At 48.4% G+C, this 24,372-nt stretch overlaps 1 protein-coding gene across 1 annotated transcript in view; it reads left to right on the plus strand.

Annotated features, from left to right (window-relative positions):
• Positions 1-24,372, plus strand: part of CDC42BPB (CDC42 binding protein kinase beta) — an 80,852-nt gene that overhangs the window by 46,224 nt on the left and 10,256 nt on the right. The window contains exons 16-31 of the mRNA XM_021710107.1: positions 465-570; positions 1,155-1,279; positions 1,684-1,789; positions 4,331-4,479; positions 6,945-7,039; positions 9,525-9,604; positions 11,795-11,845; positions 13,072-13,161; positions 13,490-13,567; positions 14,995-15,100; positions 16,401-16,537; positions 17,116-17,255; positions 18,456-18,537; positions 19,800-20,016; positions 20,442-20,504; positions 21,596-22,192. Of these exons, the coding sequence (XP_021565782.1) occupies positions 465-570; positions 1,155-1,279; positions 1,684-1,789; positions 4,331-4,479; positions 6,945-7,039; positions 9,525-9,604; positions 11,795-11,845; positions 13,072-13,161; positions 13,490-13,567; positions 14,995-15,100; positions 16,401-16,537; positions 17,116-17,255; positions 18,456-18,537; positions 19,800-20,016; positions 20,442-20,504; positions 21,596-22,192 (2,222 nt within the window). The remainder of the gene's footprint in view (positions 1-464; positions 571-1,154; positions 1,280-1,683; positions 1,790-4,330; positions 4,480-6,944; positions 7,040-9,524; positions 9,605-11,794; positions 11,846-13,071; positions 13,162-13,489; positions 13,568-14,994; positions 15,101-16,400; positions 16,538-17,115; positions 17,256-18,455; positions 18,538-19,799; positions 20,017-20,441; positions 20,505-21,595; positions 22,193-24,372) is intronic.

Below are 24,372 nucleotides of genomic sequence, written 5' to 3' on the forward strand. Positions count from 1 at the left end.
CGAGAACTGTCACTGGGAAGGTGCCTGCACGAGCTGGGGATAAAAGGACAGTGTGATCTTCGAGGGAGGACATGCAGATTCGTTAGCTTGTTTTCATCTTTGTCTTCAGATGAAGCAAGGAGGCCGGGGACCAGCTGCCACCTTAGAGCATCAGCAGGAGATTTCAAAGATAAAATCTGAGCTTGAGAAGAAAGTCTTATTTTATGAAGAGGAGTTGGTCAGACGTGAGGCCTCCCACGTGCTGGAAGTGAAAAATGTGAAGAAGGAGGTGCATGATTCAGAGAGCCACCAGCTGGCCCTGCAGAAGGAGATCCTGATGCTGAAAGACAAGTTGGAAAAGGCAAAACGGGAACGGTAGGTTTCCATGAGCGCCTTGGTGTGGATCTGGAACCTCAGACCCACCCGCAGATGTGAATGTCAACAGAGGTGCAGACTTTAAAATGGTCTCTTCCTCACCTTCTCAGGCATAATGAGATGGAGGAGGCAGTAGGGACAATAAAAGACAAATATGAGCGGGAAAGAGCAATGCTGTTTGATGAAAACAAGAAGCTAACTGCTGAAAATGAAAAGGTAATTTAAAATAACTGAGTTATTGCTGGGTGTGGAAGTTGTAATTTTTCATTCATAATTCATGGAAGTTTGGTGTCTTTTTAAAACAGATATGCCACATAACAATGTTTCAGTCAGTGATAGATCGCATCACGACAGTGGTCCTATACGTTTTTTTGTTTTATTTTTTTGTAAAGACAAGGCCTCACTGTGTCACCCAGGCTGCTTTTGAACTCCTGGGCTCAAGCTATCCTTCTGCCTCTACCTCCCAAGTGCTGGGATTACAGGCATGAACCACTATACCTGGCTATATATTTTAACTTTTAAGTGTAGTAGTATGTTTGGTCTTTTAAATAGGATGTTTTTACTAAGTTAAATGGTATAATTATGTATAATCACTAGCTCTAGCAGTTGTAGGTTTAGATTCAAATTGAAATATGACTTAAGTTAGATACAATCTAGAAATCCATACCATGAACTTAGTCTGGGAAATTCTCATAAAGAAAATGTTCCAAATCTTCTAAAGCACTTCCAGTGTTAATAGTGCTAAGATACTTAAAGGATGCCAAATTAACAAGTGGTATGGTGAAATTTTGTCATTTCAGCTTTGTTCCTTTGTGGATAAACTCACAGCTCAAAACAGGCAGCTGGAGGATGAACTGCAGGATCTGGCAGCCAAAAAGGAGTCGGTTGCCCACTGGGAAGCTCAGATCGCGGAAATCATTCAGTGGTACGTGCACAGCCCAGCTAGTGCCCTGGGAAAAGCACACCCTGTGAACTGCAGTCTGCAGGGCACTTGCCCTCTTCCCTTTCTGATCCCATCCTTGACTCTGTGCCACGTCTCTTCCAGGCTGTGGCACAGGTCTCATAGCTGCTTCTGGACCTCAACTAGCTAGGGTAGTGGCACCCACTAGCCATGGCGGCTTCTCAAAGAAGCAAAAGGTGGAGCCCTTCTGGACAGGCATTTCCGGGCTCCAGGGAGGGCTAGGCCAGCCTCCTTCACAGAAGCGTCGGCTGGCCCGAGGACACTTGGGCTCATGTGTCCCTGTGTCCTGAGGAAGGCAGGGAGCCTTCACTTCTGGTCTGACTGCTCCCACTCATGGTCGTGCCTTGAGACATCTTTCCTTCCTCTAGGGTCAGCGACGAGAAGGATGCCCGGGGTTACCTTCAGGCTCTTGCCTCGAAGATGACTGAAGAGCTCGAGGCACTAAGGAGTTCGAGTCTGGGATCAAGAGCGCTGGTGGGTTCGGGCACCTGCCTTTTTCTTTATTCATTTATGGCTCTATTCTAAGCCGAATGGAGCATTTAAGCACTGTTTAGGGAGTTCCAGTGGCGGGAGAGGCCTGGCTAGCTAGTTCCCCTGTTTAAGGATCTCCAACGTTTGTCAGCTGTCAGCGTGTCACCGCGTTCATTTAGCAAATAGGCATTCAGTCTAGGCTGTGCGGCATAATCTTAAATCAGCAGGATTGGACTCTGCCCTCAGGGAGCTCTGTTTATTCATCCGGTCACCACTCCCTCAGTGGTCCACATATTCTTGAACCCCCAGGGCACACCAGGCTCTGGCTGAGTGAGGTGTCAACCCAACCCCTTCTTTTCCTGGGCAGCGGCAGCCTCACACATGGGGGCCTCTCATGTCCATTTTTCTGGGTCCAATTTGTCCTTTTAAAAAGCATATACACGCGCACATTGTTTTGTGAATAATTTCTAGAAGTAAGAATAAAGGGGTAGTGAAAGCAATGTAGAATTTTATCTGGAGCTTAAATTTGGGAAGCCCTGGTTTTTATTCTGCATTTTCCTGGCTTGAAGGTATGCTTACCCACAGCGGCAGCACCTCGGGGTGTAGTGAACGGGCTGCCCCGTCACAGACAACTCCAGATGCCGCGTCTCCCTGTAAACCCTGATGCCAGGCCTCAGGTCCAGCTCATCTTGACTTTTCGCTCTTCTCGCACTTGTCTTCAAAGTACAGTGGTTTAGGAAACACAGCTCCGAAGGAATACTGCTATGTTCTTGGCTCAGCAGTGGGAGCATTTTTATAGGTTTTAGATTTATGAACACCAAAGAGAATGACCATTGATTCTTTTTTTCATTTTTGTATGTTCTCTTCCCATTATGTTTGCATAGACAGGTTTACAGTTGTGTTTGCTGGCACTTATGAGCTGCATTAAGCACATTTTGTGCACTAAACTCGTAAAAGATTTTCGCAAAATGGGAAAGTGGAGACTCTCAAACGGGATTTTGAGATGGCTGCAAAATACGATGTGAACAGTTATTTCTCTTGAAGGACTAACTAAATGAGACTATATTTCCCTTTTGTCCTTAGAAGTATGCTGTTCACTTATCAATACTTGAGAAAATGCATTGAGTACGTGGTCATCTGGAGGCTCGCTGAGCTCTCTCAGGACTGATCTTACTGTCATCGTTAAGTGTCTGGCGAGAATACTGCTGTCGGTCCCTCCTCACCCACTTCTGATTATCTAATTGTGAAACTTTTCTCTCTGTCATTTTTCTTCTCTGTACTGTTCTGGGTGGAAAATGAATCCCTCATTGTACTCAATGAAAACTTAAAAAGAAGTCTACCCAGGCGGTGTCTCCAGACGTCTTTATACTGTTGAGTGTTGGTGTAATGCACTGGGCAGCTCTGTAGGAGAGGGAAGAGCAACGGAGTCAGGCTGGCTTACTTCACTGCTACTTCATCCTTCTAGGTCGTTTCATCATTCTTCCTTTTTTTATCACAGGCAGGAATGAGTAATGGCTTAATTCCTAGGATGTTGAAATAGCAAAATGTTTCAAGATGTGGGAAAGAGATAACCGAGACCTCACTGTGTAGTCTTAGGTTTGTAAAGGTGTGCAGTGGTCCCATGTGGAGGTTGCACTAGAGAATCAGTTTTGTTTTTTTTTTTTGAATTGGAGTCTCACTCTGTCGCCCAGACTGGAGTGCAGTGGCCGCTCCCGGCCACCACAACCTCGCCTGCTGGGCTCCGGCGATCCTTCCGCCTCAGCCTTCCAAGTAGCTGGAATTACAGGCATGCGCTACCACGCCCGGCTGATTTTTTGATTTATTGTAGAGATGAGGTCTCGCTGCCCAGGCGGGTCTCAAACCCGCGGGCTCAGGCAATCCACTCACCTCAGCCTCCCAAAGGCGTGGGATTACAGGCTGAGCCACCGAGCCCGGCTGAGAATCAGTTTTATTCTTCTAAAAAATAGAGTAAATAGAGAAGAGCAAAAGTCATAAAACATCAAAGCTAAAATTGGGTCTGATGGACCTCAATAATATCTCGGGACTAATATGTATTTATTTAATTTTTGCAAGTGGAGAGATTCATTAAGCAGAAGAGGAAGCTTACTCGAGAGATTAGGAGCAGGCACGAGCATGAGTGGCTCAAGAGCAAGGGCTAGTAATTAAATATAACAGTAATGGTTTGAGATTAGACAGAGAGGCCGGGCTCAGTGGCTCAGCCTGTAATCCCACGCCTTTGGGAGGCTGAGGTGAGTGGATTGCCTGAGCCCGCAGGTTCGAGACCCGCCTGGGCAGCGAGACCTCATCTCTATAATAAATCAAAAAATAAGCCGGGCATGGTAGCACGTGCCTGTAATTCCAGCTACTTGGAAGGCTGAGGCGGAAGGATCGCCGGAGCCCAGCAGGTCGAGGCTGCGGTGGCTGGGCGACAGAGTGAGACTCCAACTCAAAAAAAAGAGATTAGACAGAGATAACTTGTTAATATTAATTTTATTTAACAACTAAACAATTCAAATGCATCTCTAACATAATCAATGTTTGAAGGATCCACTGTGGAAAGTTCGCCGCAGCCAGAAGCTGGACATGTCTGCACGGCTGGAGCTGCAGTCTGCTCTTGAGGCGGAGATTCGGGCCAAGCAGCTTGTTCAGGAAGAGCTGAGGAAAGTCAAGGACACAAACCTCACCTTTGAAAGGTACTTTGTGCTGTCCGCCTTTGAGTCGGAGCTGGGTCCTGCCTGCCCTTGGACAAGCGCCTGAGGCTTGTGGGCTTGCGCTCCCCTCATCTGGAATGTCTGTATGGCAGGCCTGCCCTCGGTGGGCCCTGGGGAGGCAATGAGGCAGGCTGCTGTGGCAGAGCCCTGGGGAGTGCGAGTTCCTGGCACTTGGGAGACGCTGAGGAAGGAACGTGTTGGAGCACGGACTGTTGCCTCACCTGCTGGGGGATGGACCTAGTGGTCTCGGGCAGTGATGAGAGCAGCGCGAGTCCATGGTTTCGAAGTGTCAGTCCATTTTTTTTTTTTTTGAGTCGGAGTCTCACTCTGTCGCCCAGACTGGAGTGCAGGGGCCACTCCCGGCCACTGCAGCCTCGACCTGCTGGGCTCCGGCGATCCTTCCGCCTCAGCCTTCCGAGTTGCCGGAATTACAGGCGCGCGCTACCACGCCTGGCTAATTTTTGATTTATTGTAGAGATGAGGTCTCGCCAAGTTGCCCACGCGGATCTCGAACCCGCGGGCTCAGGCAATCCACTCACCTCGGCCTCCCAAGTCGCGGATTACAGGTTGAGCCACTGAGCCTGGCTAGTTTTTTTACTATGTGTGCATGTCCCCCCATGCTGAGTAACAAGATTCACGGCCACATGTGTGACAGGAACCTCTCACTTCTGTTTACCATGGTGCTGTTCATTTCATCCACTCAGAGTTTGTCCTTTTAAGCTAAAACAAATATTTTTAAATAGAGGTTGAAGACAGCATACTTATTCAAAATTTTTTCTCTAACTTCAAGTAGTCATAAGAACACCATTTTTGGCCAGGCTCGGTGGCTCAGCCTATAATCCTAGCACTTTGGGAGGCTGAGGCGAGTGGATTGCCTGAGCCCACGGGTTCCAGACCTGTCCGGGCAACCTGGTGAGACCTCATCTACAATAAAATAAAAAATAGGCTGACGTGGTAGCGTGCATCTGTAGATCCAGCTACGCGGAAGGCTGAGGTAGAAGGATCGCTGGAGCCCAGACGGTCGACGCTGGGGTGGCCGTGAGCGTGCATGCCACTATACTCCAGCCTGGGCGAACGAGTGAGACTCCAGCTCAAAAAAAGAGCACCATTTTTACACATCAGTTAATATTTGCCAGTATCTACTATTTACAGATACCGTTGTACTTGCTCAGAGTCAGTTTCATAACAACCAGGCCTCCTTGCCTACGGGAGCACCTGCTGGCATGGAAGGAGAGTTCGTTCCATCATGCTCTGACACTTCTCCATGGTGAAGTGATGGTATCACTAACAGGATTGCTAAGTGCCAAATCCTGTTTTTTGGACTAAAAAAGTTAATAGTAGTTGCCACCACTTAAATGTACTTCCTGTGTATCAGGAACTATTGTGAGAACTTTGTTCTTTCAAGTCCTGTGACCCTACCACATCCTCACAAGGCTAGCACTCCTGTCATCCCATTTCACACATGACAAGACCAAGGTGTAGGTGCATGAGGTGAAGTCATTTGCTCACTGTCACCTCACGCAGATGACCCATCCCCTACTGTGACAGGATTTTATAGAGAGAGTTGGGATACCGAGGCCAGGAAGCAGTTATTCGTGCTGGCACTGGCTCAGCGGATTCACAGCCAAAGGCTGAGCTCCGAGCACAGGGGGGCATTGCCTTTTATATCTTTTTAGCTTCTTTGTCCCCCCGATAAGACTTACATATTAGTAGCATACAGGCTAATTGAGTATTTCACAGCTCAAGGTTACAGCAGAGTTATACATGCGCACTACAGATTGGGGGCTACGTTCCTTTCTAACATAAATCTTCCAAGAAAGTTCTTATGGTGCTAGAAGGACTCCTCATTATTCTGGGAAGGCTTTTATCTTACTGTACTAAGGGGGGGGGCCTACTCTGTCCTGGGAAGACCTTCATCATGTTAGGCTTGGGGAAGGACTCCCTGCCTCACTACTAACTGCACGCCTTCTGGCTAGATGTTGCCTGCGGCAGCCTGACTTTCTGTCCCCTCCACAAAATCATCAGAATTGCAAGGCTGCCAGTGCTCAGGTGGTGGTGGTGCTCTTGGGTGCAGCCTACCATCTTGCCAACTATGGGAAAGCTATTTATAGGACTGACAGCCGAGTGATCTGGGCTGCGTGTCCTCAGAGGATCAAGGACTGGAAATGAGATTAAGAAGTCCAGAAACTCCATTAGAGCTTCATGAGATGCACCATCAGAAGCCATGACTTTTAAAAATCCACGTTTGAAGATTTATAACTTTGAAATACCTGCATTGTCCACGATGTGCTTAGAAAAAAGACTCAGTGTGTGCTGAGCACTTACTATGTTCCAGCACGTTCCCAGGGCTGAAGGCAAACCCCTGTCCTCTCACATCCTGATACACCCTGAACCAGCACGTAGACTACTTCTCAGTGCACTTAAAGCCATTTTATTTTTTATTTTAGTAAACTAAAGGATTCTGAAGCCAAAAACAGAGAATTATTAGAAGAAATGGAGATTTTGAAGAAAAAGATGGAAGAAAAATTTAGAGCAGATACTGGTAAATTAAAATTATATTCTGAATTATTTAAATGTAAGTCTTTTTTGAATGACTGGTTTCCTTTTTTCAAGATTTAATCGTTTTTGTAAAGTTACATAAATCACTTCCTATAATTCCAGTAGAATTTTCAAACAGTTTATTCAAAGATACCTTCCCCAAAGATAGCCATGGTTTTGGTTTATCCTTCCTTTGTTTCATCTTGAAAATGTCCAACAGGTAACACGTATCACAGGCATATATTTGTCTCCCCCTCGATCACACAAAAGGCATCATTCTGTGCTGGGGGAGACCACTAGACCACAGCGCGTGGAGACCATCCAAGCCTCCTTTGTGGTTGCACTGTGCACCACCGTGGGCTGTGCCCACTCTGGGGATGGGCACAGGACTGTACCCTGGCATTTGCTATTATAGAAAAAGTACTGCAGGCCAGGTATGGTAACTTACGCCTGTAAAGCCAGTGCTTTGGGAGTCCAAGGTAGGAGGATCTTTTGAGTTCATGAGTTCAAGACCAGCCTGGACAAGATAGTGAGACCTTGTTTCTACAAAAAAAATAAATTTTTAAAAATTAGTCCGGTGTGATAGTGTATACCTATAGTCTTAGCTATGTGGGAGGCTGAGGCAGAAGAATTGCCTGAGTCTAAGGTCCAGGCTGTAGTGAGCCCATGATTATGCCACTGTACTTCAGCCTGGGCAACAAACATATTGAATGAGACATGAATGAATGAATGAATGAATGAATGAATGAATGAATGAATGAATTGTACTCCAGTCTGGGTACCATGTTGAGTGAGACCCTAATTCATAAATAAGTAAACAAACAGAAAGTTCTGCCATAAGTTCTGCTGTATGCATAGAACATTGCATATTTTTGTCAGTATACTTTTGGGATAGATTGCTAGAAGTGGGATTGCCAGGTCAAAGAGCGAACATGCTTGTACACTCATACTAGGTGGTGACAGACTGTCCTTCAGAGGCTGTTCAATCACCTACCCACAAAGTATGATTTCAAACTGTTGGCCAGACACAGTGGCTCACATCTGTAATACAGCACTTTGAGAGGCCAGCATGGGAGGATTCAAGACCAGGCTGGGCAACATAGTGAGACCATGTCTCTACAAAAAAATTTAAAAATTAGCCAGGCAAGGTGGCACGCACCTATAGTCCCAGCTACTCAGAAGGCTGAGGTGGAAGGATTGCCTGAACCCAGGAGTCTGAGGCTGCAGTGAGCCATGATCATGCCACTGCACTCCAGCATGGGTGACAGAGTGAGACCCCAACTCAAAACAAAACAAAACAAAAAAAACTTTTAGATTTTTGTCACTCAGAATAGGTGAGAATTAGCATCTCTATATAGGTTTAACTTGCATATTTCATATTAGTTATTAGTAAGATTGAATGTTTTTTCTTATGTTTATGTGCCATCTGTATTTTGTGAATTATATTTGGAGATTAGAACCTTTTGTTTGTGATATAAATTATAAGTATTTTTCTACTTTATCTTTTGTTATTATGACTTTTTTTGGCTAGTAAAAGTGGGGTTTTTTCTGCTTATTTTTATGTGTCAGATTTATCAGTCTTCCCGTTTTTGAGTCATAAAGAAAGAAGTATTCCCTACTCCCAACTGTTTAAGGCAGGGGCCCCAACCCCCAAGCTGCAGATCGGTAGTGGTCCCTGGCATGTTGGGAACCAGGCCACACAGCAGGTGAGCAGCAGGCGAGCGGAGCTTCGCTTTCTGTCAGATCAGTTGGGGGCATTAGATTCTCATAGGAGCATGAATTCTGTTGTGAACTGTACATGCGAGGGATCTAGATTGCACGCTCCATGTGAGAATCTAATGCCTAAAGGTTGCTTTCCCCCAGTCCATGGAGAAATTGTCTTCCATGAAACCAATCTCTGATGCCAAAAAGGTTGAGGACCACTGGTTTAAGGGATCTGCTCCTGTTTTCTTCTAATACTTGTATGGATTTAAAAATTTTAAAATTAGATTACTCATCTATTTGAAATCTACTCTGATGTACAGTTTGAGGAATATATCCAGTTTTATTTTTTTCCTGTATGACTGGCTGGTTGTCCAATACCAGTTATTAAAATGTTATCTTCCTTACTGATTTTACACAAAATTACCATGGGCATTTGGGTCTGTTTCTGAATTTTCTACCATGGGCAAGAACCATTTGATTCCTAGGAATAGAGGCTTGAGTGAATCTGTTTAATATCTGCAGATATACATCTCCTTCTTCCCCCGCCAGCCTACCCACTTTTTAAGACAGTCTTCCTAGGTTACTCTTGCAAGTAAACTTTTTGATTCTTTTGTTCAGCTCTGGGGGAAAAACCTTGTGGCCTTTTTTTTTTTTACTGGGACCACATCAAATTTATCAGTAAACTTAAGAATTAACATCTTTGTTACATTTTATCTTCCTATCTAAAAATAAGACAGAGACGTTTAAGATTTTTATCTTCACTATTCTTTGTTTCTTTCTTATAGGGCTCAAACTTCCAGATTTTCAGGATTCTATTTTTGAATATTTCAATACTGCACCTCTTGCGCATGATCTGACATTTAGAGTAAGTAATTATTTTTGTAAAGTAACAAGTGAATTTATGATAAGTTAGAAATTATAATATGATTTTACTACCCATGAGACCACAAGCACACCAGTAAATTAACATATGTGTTCATCTTAAAGTTGTGCTGACAACATAATTGACCCAGGATGTTAAATGTGTGGTTAGTAACATTTAAGGCATTTGAACTCTCCCAGAGAAGCTTTCTCAACTACAAATAAGTGGAAATTAGATTAAGAAAGTGCTCAGTGTCTTCAGGGGAGAAATCTACACTGGCCTCTGACTGTGTAGTATTATTTCAGTAATTTTTAAAATACAAGTTCTCGCACTACAGCAAATAAAAATATTTTAGTCATGTTACCATTTTTGTATTGTCTGTGTAGCAGCACAGTCCAGCCTCAATTGCTGGGAAGGTGGCTTGTGAGAACAGCTCAGTGCAGGTGCTCTGCCAAGACCCTGGCATGGATTTGAGGCGGCGGCCCTGCTTAGTGAGCCACCCGCCCCAGCAGCAAGTCGTTGCTCATCTATGTGGGAAGCTGCTGTCAAGTGAGGACAGGTCCCGCTTCCTCCCTCTGTGTGCCACGAGTTCTCGCTAGCCTTCCATGAGTACAGTCTTTCCCCATTTTCTGAAATTGTAAGGATGCACCCTTCCTGGCAACTCGTGGAGCAAGCCAGAAAGTTGGAATAAGGAAGCAAATCTCATGATTGGAACTTCTGATGAGGCACTTGGTGGTAGCCTTTTTCCAACTTTTTATTTAGAAAACTGACCCTACGGAAAGTTGAAAGAACAGAACCATCCATCCCTCCACCTCGGATTTTGCTGCATTTACTCCTCCCTCTCCCTCCACATAGACACAGACTTTTTTCTCCCGAACTATTTAAAAGTGACTTGCAGGCATCAGTGACCCCCAATGCACCTGAGCACTTGTTTTCTAAGGTCAGGGCATTCACCTACATAGCCACAGTGTCATCATCATATAGAAGACATTTTGCACTGATACTGTAGTATAGGTGTATCCAGATTTTCTGTGTCAACATTGCCAATAATGTCATTTGAGCTGGGTCTTCTTCCCAGTTGTGGACCCAACTGCAGATCACAGTCATGTTTAGTCATCACATCTTTTGTTTCCTTTAATCTGAGGCAGCGTCCCATCTGCTCTCCCCTTTTTATGACAATGATATTTTTGTGGTGTCCAGACCAGCTGTCCTGTAGAATGTCCTGTGCTCTGGGTTTGTCTGTTGCGTCCCCTTGACGAGATGTGGGTTGAGCCTTTTGTCATGAACTCTCAGATGTGCACATCCCATGCACAGAGGTCAGCCTGCCCAGCACTGTGGGGATGTGAAGTTGGGGTGGTATCTGCCAGAGCTGCTGCCTGTGTGAGCAGGGAGAGGCAGCAGGTGCCTATGAGGGCATTTGTCCACAGCAGCCTTTTTGGGGTGAGCTCGGCAGCCATCCTGGCCTGGATTGGTTGTTAAAAAACCAACCCAGGCTTACATTGCTCACAGCCACTCTGGGCACACACCTGTCTACCTTCACCTGTAGAGATGTGTGTTTGTCTTTAAATCAAATTGGCCATGCTTGTCTTTTCCCTGATGGCCTCAGTTTTGAAGAAGAAAGTATATTTAACTGTCAGTTCCTACTGGTTCTTTGATAAACCTGTGGCTTGCACAAATCGCGTACTTCTCCTGTCACTGGGGTGCCAGACACTGTCATGGTGAGGAATAAGCAAAGATTCCAAAGAACCAGAGACTGTGCTTATTTATGGGTCGAGGTGGTCGATGAACTGAGTAGTGAGCTTGATCAAGGCAAGTGGGTTTTCAGCCAGTTCCATCCATCAATGAGCAAGTCGCAGCCATGGACACCAAGCTGTGCAGTGTGACACAAAGACAGAGGTGGTATCTTGATGCCTCGTTCTCTGTAGACAGCACGCCTGCCAATTTCCGCTTCTCCTCAATACCTCTGTGATTTAAGTGGGAAGGGCATTTGCTGGGTCAGGTCTAAGTCTGTGTGGAGGTGTTTCTAGACTCTGAGATTATCTCCGAGAAGCCTCTGCCCCCTCCTCACCTGCCCTGCACATGTTGCTTAATGCTGGAAACGGTTTGCCACTGGAAGTGAGCCAGTGCGTTTTCATACAGTGTTGTCTGGGCCAGCAATGATCATTTTTGTTCCTCCTGTCTGTTACCATCAAGGATTCTCTCTCCTCCTCACCTGCATCTTCTCTGCTAGCCTTTTGGGAGGAAGTAAGTGACTGCCAGCGCTGGCTTCCGTGGCTTTCCTTCCTGTCAGTGAGCGTCATTCTCAGTTTCCCTCTCCCTTAATTTGCATCCTTTTGATTAATTAACCAACTAAATGCAACTGGCGGGGCCTTTTCATGACTAAAATTAAATTTTCTTAATATTCATTTGTTCTTCATTTATCTAGGACAGAACTCTAACTCATTTAACATACCTTATTTATGGGGCACATTTGCTTACGTTTTTTAGCCTTGATAATTAACTAATTGGTCTAGTCTCTCCCTTGTGAATCTGCTTACAGATTCAAATACTGCAGTACACAGCTGTGCATGTGTTTTCTGTGTGTGCACTACCTTCTCATCTGAATTTGGCTCCTTACTCAGCAGTCTGATTAATCGCGACTGTTGGAAAGTGTTTATCTGATTTGATTCATAGGGATTCTAATGTGAAACACAAAATACAGCTGTAAACTGCTCTTATAGGCACCTCCCACCACTTCTGCCTTAGTGCACCATGTCTCTGTGCTCACGCTTACTACTCCACGTGCCCGTATGGTACCTGTATGTCTGTGTGGATAGGGATGGGCTTCGATGATGAACTGTTCATTTCAGGAATGCTCATTAAAATGTGTTGTTTTAAGTGGTTTTGAAATGTAGCTTTAGCTTCAAATAGACCACTGTGAAATTAATTTAGAACTCTTAAGTTGTTAGAGCAAAACAAAACATTGCCTCCCTGTGTCATAAAACTTTCAGGGAAAGTCTTTTGTTCGTGGCCCACAGACCTCTTGATGTTAGAATTTCTTCTTGACCTCTGAAATGAGGTTAAGAAGCATTTGGCTAGTTAATCTTAAGGCTACTAGATTTAGATGAAATCACTTAAGGATAAGGCCAAAGGGTCAATCTTATTTCCGGGTCCTACCCTTTAAATGGCAAGGTGAGGAGGCCACAGGAATGGGTGGGGAGGACTATGCATTCAAGGATGAGGCCAGGTGACCACTCACCTTCAGTGACAACTGTGACTTGTCAGACTCCACCTGCCCATGCAGTCACCAGTCCAGCCTAGAATGCCAAGGGCAGTGGTCCTTAGGGAAGGCAGATCAGCTGGGAGTAATGTGGGGGTCCGTGGGGAGACAGGAGTCAGGAGTAAGAGCCGCCAGACATGGGGCCCAGCAGAATGCACTTGTTAAATGAAGAGGACATCCTGTCATTCCCACTGTTTCTCTGTTTTCACAGGGCAGCTCAGCTAGTGAGCAAGAAACACAGCCTGTAAAGCCAGAAGTGTCCCCGTCGATGCCTGTGGCCGCAAACTCAGAACAGCAGGAAGTAAGCAACAGTGTTGGCCTGGGTGCTCTGACCTGGGTCTGCCCTCATGGCCCTGTGACCAGCTGCCCTGGCTGGGCCACACCACTCCCTGAGCCCGTGGGACAGCTCACAGCGGAGCCTCTTCCCAACTCCTGAGCGCACTTGGCACTTCATCACTGTCAGCCCAAGCGAGTTGAGGGGCTTTGACAGGGGTCTCAGCAGTGTGACAAAGTATACGTGCAGAGCTGTTGAATAGTCATAAATTCTAAAGTCACAAATCCCCAGTGGGTATGACATCTTGGGCAGTGCCGAGATGGGCCGACGCTCACCTGTCCTGCTTGTCTCCCAGGACATGGCCCGGCCCCCGCAGAGGCCGCCCGCTGTGCCGTTGCCTACCACGCAGGCCCTCACTCTGGCTGGACCGAAGGTAGGGCCTTGCTTCACACTCGGGGCGCCTTCTTAGTTTTAGAAAATTGCTTTTGTGTAAATGAAGCAGACCTGGTGATTTTTGTGTGCCCATAGTGAAGACCTTCGTGTTCTGTTCTGAGGCTGGTAAGACAGCCTGTGGTTCAGGAGGTGTCAGGCCCCTATGTTTCCTCAGTGGCACCTGTGCTCACAGATGCGTTGACTGGAAATGCCCAGCGTTCAAGCTCCCTGCTCCCTCTTCCCAGACCCCTTCCCTATGGCAACTGCTCTGTGGTCTACATCTGTCGCCTGCCTTTTCCACGTCTCTTTTCATTGTTCTGTCATAGCGAGCCCTATAGAACCACATGACTTGTGGGTGAGAGTTGCTTCCCCAATGTGGTAGCCCCACACTGGAAGGTGATTTGATCCTTATCTTTTTCGTGATGCGTCTTAGATGCCACACGTCAGTCCACGCAGGGCTACTTTCTTTTGTCCTGGCCTTGGGTTCTTCCTAGGACCTTTTTTCTTTTGTATAAACATCACACAGATCCTAAGATTTCCAGGTGGGGCAAGGCCAACTTCCCCAGGATGGGTTTTGTTGTTGTGTTCATGGTTTCAGCCAGGGCAGCCATGCCTGCCAGACATAAGCGAGGTTTTTGTGTGAGATTAATGAGTGGTTTGGCTTTTGGACTTAGACCCTTGGAGGTTATGTGTTTGGTCCACATATTTGAGGCCCAGCAGTAGCTCTTCAAAGTGCTCCTCTGTCACTCACAGTCGTAATGGCCGTCCCGCAGCCCCTCCCCTGTGCCCTCCCTGCCCACCTTTCTAGCTCTTCCCCTGCTGCTCTCTGGAGCTTGTGTTGGTCACCCACACCTTTGTCTTCCTGAGGAGCAGAGCACTTTTGGTTGTGTCCAGGTTTCACAGGCGTGCTGTCCTGTGTGACCTGCACTGTGCTCCTTGACTCAGCCTTACAGCTCCTTCCATGGCTGATTGAATCACAATGTGTCCATTTACCCGAGGAACAGGGGACTCTCCAGGCCTTTGCAGTTGTGACCAGTTCTGCTGTAGATGTTTCTTGCGTGTCTCTTAGTCACACATGTAAGGGCTGCTCCAGGTGGCCCCAGGCAGGCCCCCTAGAGCCCGTGGTGCCAGTCCTCTGAAGGCCTGGAACTCGCTCCAGGAAGTCCATCAGCTGGGCCACCTGGCGCTCCAGCCCAGCACTGTCTCTCTCACTGAAGGCATCATGTTAATTTGTTCCCTGGCTCAAGCTCCTGAGGTGGCCTTTCCCACTGTTTGATCAGCCCTATCAGGGAACAATTATCCCAAGAAAAGACACTGTACGTTTTCAGCTTCTCCACACAGTGCCCAACTCAGTTACACACAGATTGACCCGTCTTCTCAGAGTTTGGGGTTCACCTTGGTGATGTTGTTCTTGGTTTCTCCCTCCAGCCAAAAGCTCACCAGTTCAGCATCAAGTCCTTCTCTAGCCCCACCCAGTGCAGCCACTGCACCTCGCTGATGGTTGGGCTTATCCGACAGGGCTACGCCTGCGAGGGTAAGTGTGGCCATGGTGCTGCTGGCGCAAGTGGCTCTTCTGCAAGCAAACGAACCAGAAGTGAGGTTTCATGGGTGTTACCTGAGGGCGAGGTCTTTGTTTTTATCTGTGCTCAATAAAGGTGCATGGACTCTTGGTTCCAGCTATGCTGGGAGCTCCGTGCACGGCTGTGGCAACCCAAGTCATCTCTCGAGAATTTCTGCAAAATTTTACCATCCATGGCTATTCTAGAAAGTCAGAGAAGAAAAAGAGCTGCAGTCTTCCATTATCAGATTGTCTAGAGATCACACTGTTGTTTTGCCACTCTTGTTAGTGTTCTGATGACTCTTGCCCTGTGTGGGGTGTGATCCCGCCTCATCACACAACCTGTTTGTTGTGTTGATGATCACCCCGTATCACAGAGAAGTAACCTGCCCAAGGCCTCCCTGTGCTAAGGACAGTACTGGGGCTGAAGCCCAGACCTTTGGGCTCTGAGCGCCCACGCTACCTCTGGGTTGGGGGGCAGGCTTGCTATGCAAGAACAGCTTTTGCAAAGCCAGGCTTGGTGGCTCAGCCTGTAATCCCACGCCTTTGGGAGGCTGAGGTGAGTGGATTGCCTGAGCCCACGGGTTCGAGACCCGCCTGGGCAGCGAGACTTCATCTCTACAATAAATCAAAAAATCAGCCGGGCGTGGTAGTGCGTGCCTGTAGTTCCAGCTACTTGGAAGGCTGAGGCGGAAGGATTGCCGGAGCCCAGCAGGTTGAGGCTGCGGTGGCCGGGAGCAGCCACTGCACTCTAGTCTGGGTGACAGAGTGAGACTCCAACTCAAAAAAAAAAAGAACAGCTTTTGCAATGGTCTTGTTTTACGTGCTAGCAGAAGCATTTTCTTTTGTTATTCCAACTCATTACATTTTGATTGACTGTCAAGACTCCTATATTTCAGTGTGACCCTTGCTGTGTAATTGGCATGCAGGTTGGTTCTGGTGAGATTTGGAAACGCACACGTGGGGTGAGGCACGGGCTTTTGGGGTCAACAGTGGAGCTTTTATTGATAATACTTTAGTGATAAAACTGCCATGTGACTGCATCCCATTTGCCCTGTAAGTGCTCATAGGAGTATGTTGAAAATTTATTCCTTACCAAAATCTCTGAGATTTTGTATGGATTGTGTTCTACAAACTATTGTTACTTTACTGGATATCCGAATTGTCTTGGTGATCCATAATAATTATTAAATTGTCTTCTCGGAGTGTGTGTTCCACAGTGGCGGCCACTTTGTAGGAAGCAGGTTTTGAAGGTGGTGGTCTTCCTCTTTTCCAGTGTGTTCGTTTGCTTGCCATGTGTCCTGCAAAGACAGTGCTCCCCAGGTATGCCCCATACCTCCTGAACAGTCCAAGAGGCCTCTTGGCGTGGATGTGCAACGCGGCATCGGGACAGCCTACAAAGGCTATGTCAAGGTAGGGGATACAGGCACCGCCATTTCATCTTCTACTAGGTCAGCCCTCGATGTCTTTGAGGTGTAATGACCAATAACCGTGCCTATCTGCTCTTAAAAGCAGTCCCTATGCTTTGGCAAGTGGCCCTGGGCCATGAGGTGGTCAGGCCAGTGCAGCTGCTGCTCTGAATAGCTCAGGGGTCCTAAAGACCCCATGCAGAAGCATGCTCAGAATCCATCAGGGCTCCTACATTCCCTGCCTCCTGGGCTAGGCAACTGGCTAGTGGAAAAAGTCAGTGCTCCAAGCTGAGTAGTATTTGAGAGTTCCTGTGCTCAGGCCGTTTCTAAGCATCTGACCAGCTACAGCATTCAACACTGCTCATACACACCTGTTTGCAACTTGTCCACCTCTTCCCCACCTCACGTCTCATGCACAGATTCCCTCCCTAGCACCCATCATCCAGACAGCTCTGGCCACCAGCCTGGGTAGGAAACAGGAGTGGGACAGTGGGTCTGTAGCTGGCAGGAGGTTGTGAGTGGGTCTCACGGGACCTAGTGGCTTCCCTGGCCCAGCAGAACATGGTCACTATCTGTCTATAGGTCCCCAAGCCCACTGGGGTGAAGAAGGGCTGGCAGCGGGCGTACGCAGTCGTCTGTGACTGTAAGCTCTTTCTGTATGATCTGCCTGAAGGAAAGTCCACCCAGCCTGGCGTCGTCGCGAGCCAAGTCTTGGACCTCAGGTCTGTGTTCATGGGCATTGTCCTTACTCTGGGAGTTTTGGCTTATTTTTCTTCAGCGGAAAGGAAAATATGCTGCTTAGTCATCTTTCATTTATACCTCACCTCCTTGATTATTGTATGGTTCCAAAAATGGGTAAGAGCGGTTATGACTTAAAGTACATGGTATACACGGATACCTTTGCATTGAAAAACTTGCCAAATAGGCATTTATTTAACATAAGAAAACTACATGCCCAAGAACACGCAGAAAATACTCCAGAGAAAACTGAGCAGCCTGCAGCATCTGTGCTTTTGAGATCCCTTGGGTACTCTGTGGAGGAAGGCTGGAGTCTGGGCTCTGTGTGGCCGTAGCCTTTGCTGCATGGCACCAACTGTTGAGAGGGCCAGGCCTCTTCCTCCTCGCGTTCTCTGACAGTTGAGGTCTCTGCCCCTCTGTCCCCCATTTGTAAGGTGAAGGAAGTGATCACCTTACTGACACATAGAGGGCTATTGTGAAGGCTGCTGGGCAGGCCATGCTGGCACGGGGCCTGCACGCAAGCTGTTGCTACGCCTCTGTGTCATCTCATGTGATGTGGACTGCCTGTGGCTCAGGCTCCAACACTGATTCTTGGAGCGGGGCTGCCACGGCTGGTGCCCTGAGGACAGTGAGAGAGTGTCAGGGTCACTCGGCAGCATCCTCCCTTTCTGCATCCTCTGCCCTGGGGCACCTGCTGGCCTTGGCCACACACGAGTGTCCCTGGTCTGGTGGCGCAGAGCTGCTAACGGACAGCCATTGGCATGAGCTGAGTGACAAGGCATCTTCTGAAGGCTGATGCAGGATGCAGAGCCTGGTATGGAGCATGCTAGAAGCATCACTTCCACGCTTATGCCTCGTTCCACCGTTACATGTGTACATGGTGGCTGTCTGTTCATGGCCAGTACAGGCCAAGTCCTTGAACTGGAGCAGTCTGACTCACACTGGCACAGGACAGATCAGGGCTTCTTCTCAGTGTCCTAGCCCTTGGAATGTCGCAGGCTCTCTAGTTGTGTGTTAGCTTATGAGCAGTGTGAGTATCTTCTAACCGGGTAAGGCGAGGAACCTGCCTTCTGTCGTGGAATGCACAGGGAAGCATCCTTTCTCGTGGAGTTGTAGCCAGACAGGGCGAGGGTGGGCCTCAATATGTGTGTCTTCCAGTGTGGTGACTGTTTCTTTCTTACCAGAGATGAAGAATTTTCTGTGAGCTCAGTTCTGGCCTCAGACGTCATTCATGCTACACGCCGAGACATTCCATGTATCTTCAGGGTATGACTTTCTCGTTTGTTTTTTCCTACTTCTTAGAGACCATTTCATTAATCATTTTTCAAAAATCACATGGCTGACCGAGTGTGGTGGCTCACGCCTACCTATGAACCCAACGCTTTGGGAGGCCAAGATGGAAAGATTGTGTGAACCTAGGAGTTTGAGACCAGCCAGGGCAACTTAGCAAGACCCTGTCTCGATCAGAAAAACCCAAATCACATGGTTGAGACAATGATCCTTAGTGCATGTCATCATACTACATCAGTTCCTAGTGCACCTCCAGAGTGGGGCTCAGTCCTCTGGCTTCCCGTCTTGCTCCAGGTTCTTGTGCACATCCTACCCCTCACATCCCGCCCTCCCGACTGCAACCCCTCCCCATGCTGCCCGTGCCCCTCTTGGGAACCTCCTGGCCAGCTTCTTCCTGGGCCTCCCCCTCCCCTTCTCTGACCTCTCTTATCATCCTGCACCTGAAACTCCTTCCCACCAGGTCTGTGTCTCCATGACTCTAGTCAGAGTATCCTCACTGCTGGGGGTGGGTCACACGTGATGTATACCATGCCAGTGTCCCTCCCGAGTCACTCATCACTGCTGGAGGCAAACGGGACAAACTAGCAGACTTTACTCATCAGTGTTTTGTTGGCTGAGTTAGAGGGTGCCTCCACCGAATTAATGTTAAATATTCTGGCATTAGGAAGTTTCTGGAAGATTGTGAATCGGTAAAGAATACCCTAGCCCCCTCTCCATTGGGATTTTTATAAACACAGCAAAGGTTTGGTCGACCACAAGACTAAGTCTCTGAATCATTTTCCCTAAATCGCATCTCTGTTCAGAAACAGCTTTGCACACACAGTTCAGGTCACTATCGCTGTGTGTTTTGGCGACCCTTTGCAGCTGTTGAAGCCATTGGGCTTCCCAGCACATACTCAGAATGCCCACGGGGATGCTGACTTGGGAGAGAATACTTTTGTTTACAATGAACAGTTACTCATAGTCTTGGCAGGAGCAAAATTGACTAAAACCTGACCATTAGGGAACTCGGCTGGCAGCTTATAGCTCTGCCATCTCCAGGTTCCTGGCCTCTGTGGAGCAGGGAGGCTGTGGGATTAAGGCTCTCAGCTCTACCTCTGCCTGGGCCTGGGGCTCTGGGAGTGTCGGCCCTACCTATACTCAGGCACTGAGTGGGTCCTGGCTGGGTGTGGGCATCTGGCATGATGTGGTCGTCTCATGGTGCTTCTGTTTCTATCATTTTGTTTCCTGTCATGAAGGTGACGGCCTCTCTCTTAGGTGCACCTTCTAAGACCAACTCACTGCTCATTCTGACAGAAAATGAGAACGAAAAGAGGAAGTGGGTTGGGATTCTAGAAGGACTCCAGTCTATCCTCCATAAAAACCGACTGAAGAACCAGGTCGTACACATTCCGCAGGAAGCCTACGACAGTGCACTGCCTCTCATCAAGGCCGTCCTGACGGCTGCCATCGTGGGTGCGTCTTGTTGCGATGTCCTCTCCTCTATCTGGAAGATTGTGTTTCCAACCAGGCTGTCGGGCCGAATCGGAAAATTCGATTATGACCACAGTCGTGGTGTTCATCTGAATTTACAGATAGCTTCTTCACTGTGAAACAGATAACCTGCACTGACAGTCGTCTTGGTGTACCCCGGGGATGGGTTCCAGGACCCCCTTGTTGCCAAAACCCACATATCCTCCAGTCATGTGGTCATTCCTGTAGGGCCCATGTGTGAGAAGCCAGCCTTCTCTGTACTCTGTCTTATACCTGCTCAGTGCTGTACTTTCCACCCATGTGTGATTGGAGTAAATGTACAAGTACATGGGCTGCTGGACTCAAACCCGTCTTGCCCATGGATCACCTGTGCTGATTTTTTTTGTTCACCTCCCACTCCTCCGCAGATGGAGACAGGATTGCAATCGGCCTGGAAGAGGGACTCTACGTCATAGAGATCAACCGAGATGGTGAGTGAGACCTTGGGTGTTTTGGTCCAGCCTGGCATCAGCAGATGAGCACAGAGTCAGCAGCAGGAACCCTTGGGGTTCATATAACGTCCATGTTTCTGTGAAATAGGATATTGTGACCCCTTGGGATTCACGCGACATCTGTATCGATGTGAATTAGGACACTGTGTCTGGAGTGTGGGGTGGTGTTTGGCGTGGATGGCACCAGGGCTAGTCAGGTCAGCGTGCAGTGGAGACTAGCATCAAGTGCGCCATCAAGTTCTTCGAGGAGAGGATTCAGCAGGAGAGCAAAGGGTCAGGGAAGCCTCCAGATGGAGAAGCAGCCATGGAGTTTCCACACATACGGGGGATCTCTGGAGAGAAACAGACTTTAGTTCTGTTGCTTCCAGCAAGGAAAGGCCCTTCCCACTTCAGCTCTGGGTATAAGAGTAGACATGCCAAGAAACTCAAGCTGCCTGGGGCAGAGGCCTTGGCCCCAAGGACTCCGGCGACATCTCATGTGACTGCTTCCCTTCCCAACATACCCAGTATCTCTGCACACTGTGCCGTGGAGCAAGGAGGGTGTGTGGCAACCAGCCCAGGGGGTCTAGTCCTTCAGGATCCAGACCTGGGGGCCCTGAGACGAGACCCTAAGCAAGTTGGAATACTGGGCTAACTTGGGGGCCCTGGGAGGGATAGATGCTTTCAGAGTTTGTCTAAAGAAGGTTCTTTGTTCCCCATGTGTGAGCCTGGAACTCTGTGGCTCAAGGATGAGCTGGAAGGAAGTCAGATCATCCCATGGGCTGCATTGCACCTGGAGGGACATGTAACCAGGCCGTGCAAGGGCCCACATGGGAGCCTTTCCAGCACAAGCCCTGATCCTTTGAGGGCGTGTGTGCAAAGCAGAGGCGGAGACATGTTAGGATGGTGGCCCAGGGGTGCGGCACAGGCACACATGCATGCACGAGAGGCAGGCAGGTTCTCCAGGGAGCATTCAGCCTCAGGCAAGGACCGGAGCTGAAGGGGAGGTCCCACAGGTGGGTCTTCAGCAGGGCTGTGGCTGCCATGAGATCCCGGCTGTCTCAAGCCTCACCTCTGGGTCTCTTCTGTAGTAATCGTCCGTGCTGCTGACTGCAAGAAGGTGCACCAGATTGAGCTTGCCCCCAAGGAGAAGATCATAGTCCTCCTCTGTGGCCGGAACCACCATGTCCATCTCTACCCATGGTCGACCTTTGACGGGGCGGAAGGCAACTTTGATATCAAGCTTCCGGAAACAAAAGGCTGCCAGCTCATAGCGACCGCGACGCTGAAGAAGAGCTCCTGCACCTGCCTGTTTGTGGCCGTGAAACGGCTGATCCTTTGCTATGAGATCCAGAGAACTAAGCCTTTCCATAGAAAGTTCAATGAGATTGTGGCTCCGGGCTGTGTGCAGTGGATGGCGGTGTTCAAGGACAGGCTCTGTGTGGGCTACCCTTCCGGGTTCTCACTGTTGAGCACCCAGGGAGACGGGCAGTCTCTGAACCTGGTAAATCCCAATGACCCCTCGCTTACGTTCCTCTCACAGCAGTCTTTTGATGCCCTTTGTGCTGTGGAGCTCAAAAGTGAGGAGTACCTGCTTTGCTTCAGCCACATGGGACTGTACGTGGACCCGCAAGGCCGGAGGTCACGCACGCAGGAGCTCATGTGGCCTGCGGCTCCTGTCGCCTGTAGTATGTATATGTTTTCTGTTGCATATCCCTGTTGCTGCTTTTCACATCGACAGTCAGCATGTGTTCTATTTTGCTTTGGTTTGTCTTCTAGTTCCCTCAGTTGGGTCGACAGGAAGCATTCCGTGGTTTTCCACAGAAGAAAGTGTGGTTCAGACGCCCACATCTCAGACTCAGCAACGGGCAGGCGTGGTGGGTGGGCCGCAGGCCTGCTTCCCTGCGAGAACAAGGCTCATATTTCTAGGGGCCCTCCCAGAAACGCTGATGACCGCTTTGTCCTCCTGGGCAGAGGACCAGGCAGACAGAGGAAGGGACTTGGTGTTTATTTCTTCTTTGGAAATCCTTCCTTGTGAAAACACATAAACTTACAGGGGAGTAAAAACAAGCCAAAGGTTCTGAGTGGCCAGAAAAAATTCACCTCTGGTGTCTAGGTTGCATTCCCTCTTGGGACAAGAAATTTTTGAGAGAAGTAGGAACTGTTCTAGAAAACAGCTGGGCTACTTGATTTGCCGAGTTAGAATGACTTTCTGTGTCTATGGTGGCACCCGGCATAAAACGGAAGTTTCAACTTGCTTGGGAGTCATGAGGGCTGAGAGCTGGGTGTGCTAGGCCTAGAGTCTGGCTTGATAGGTGGGCACTTCCCATCCATCCTGCAACCTGCTTGCTTTTTAAAACACTGAAACCACCTGGTGCATTGGCACCCGCCTGTAATCCTGAAGGGACATGCAGCCAGGTGGTGCAAGGGCCCACCTGGAGCCTTTCCAGCACAAGCCCTGATCCTTTGAGGGCGTGTATGCAAAGCAGAGGCCGAAGCGCATTAGGACGGTGGCCCAGGGGAATTTTGAGAGGCTGAAGTGGGAAGAGTGCTTGAGCCCAGGTGTTCAAGACAAGCTTGGGCAACATAGTAAGACCTTGCTCCTACAAAAATTCAAAAAAATAGCCAGGCAAGGTGGCATGCACCTGTAGTCCCAGCTATCAGGAGGCCGAGGCAGGAAGATCATCTGAGTTCAGGAGGTCAAGGCTGCGATGAACCATACTCACACCACTGCACTCCAGCCTGGGTAACAGAGACCCTGACTCAAACAAAACAAAACACTTAAACCAGGGCCTAGCATGGTGGCTCACACCTGTAATCTCAATACTTGGAGAGGCCAAGGCAGAAGGATCACCTGAGGCCAGGAGTTATAAACCAGTTGGGCAAACAGTATGACCCCATCTCTGTAAAAAAAATTTTAAGGCCAGGCTCGGTGGCTCAGCCTGTAATCCCAGTGCTTTGGGAGGCCGAGGCGAGTGGATTGCCTATGCCCGTGGGTTCGAGACCCACCCGGGCAACTTGGCGAGACTTCGTCTCTACAATAAATCAAAAATTAACCGGCCATGATAGTACACATCTGTAGTTTCAGCTACTTGGAAGACTGAGGCAGAAGGGTCACCAGAGCCCAGCAGGTTGAGGCTGCAGTGGCCGGGAGCATGCCACTGTACTCCAGTCTGGGCGACCCAACTCAAAAAAAAAAAATTTGTTTTTTAAATTGGCAGGATGTGGTCCCTTGTACCTGTAGTCCCAGCTACTTGGGAAGCTGAGACAGGAGAATCACTTGGGCCCAGGGGCTCAAGGCTGCAATGAACTAGGATCTCACCACTACACTCCAGCCTGGGCAACAGAGCAAGACTTTGTGTCTCTAAAAACAAGACAAAAAACACAAACCTCGAAATGCCTGTGTTTGAGAGATCAGAGTAGCCTGCGTCATTAGTCACCAGGTCAAGCCAAGAGCAAAGCATCATTAGACAAGCCAGCAGGCACACATTGGCTTTGAAACAGCAGCAGCTGGGCATGGTGGCTCACGCCTATAATCCCAGCACCTTGGGAGGTAGAGGCAAGAGGACTGCCTGAATCCAGGGGTTTGAGATCAGCCTGGGCAACTTGGTGAGACCTCATCTCTACAATAAATCAAAAAATCAGCCAGGTGTGATGGCATGCACCTGTGGTTCCAGCTACTTGGAAGGCTACTTGGAAGGCTGAAGTGGAGGCTCGCCTGAGCCCAGCAGGTCGAGGCTGCGGTGACCATAAGCGTGCCACTGCACTCCAGCCTGGTTAACAGAGTGAGACTTTGACTCAAAAACAAACAATAAAAAAAGAAACAGGTGGGGGGGTGTTGTGTATTTTCTTTCTTTTTTTTTTTTTT

This window comes from Carlito syrichta, unplaced genomic scaffold (assembly GCF_000164805.1).
Source record: "Carlito syrichta isolate Samal-C Ts95f unplaced genomic scaffold, Tarsius_syrichta-2.0.1 Scaffold288134, whole genome shotgun sequence".
Classification (NCBI taxonomy): Eukaryota; Metazoa; Chordata; class Mammalia; order Primates; family Tarsiidae; genus Carlito; species Carlito syrichta.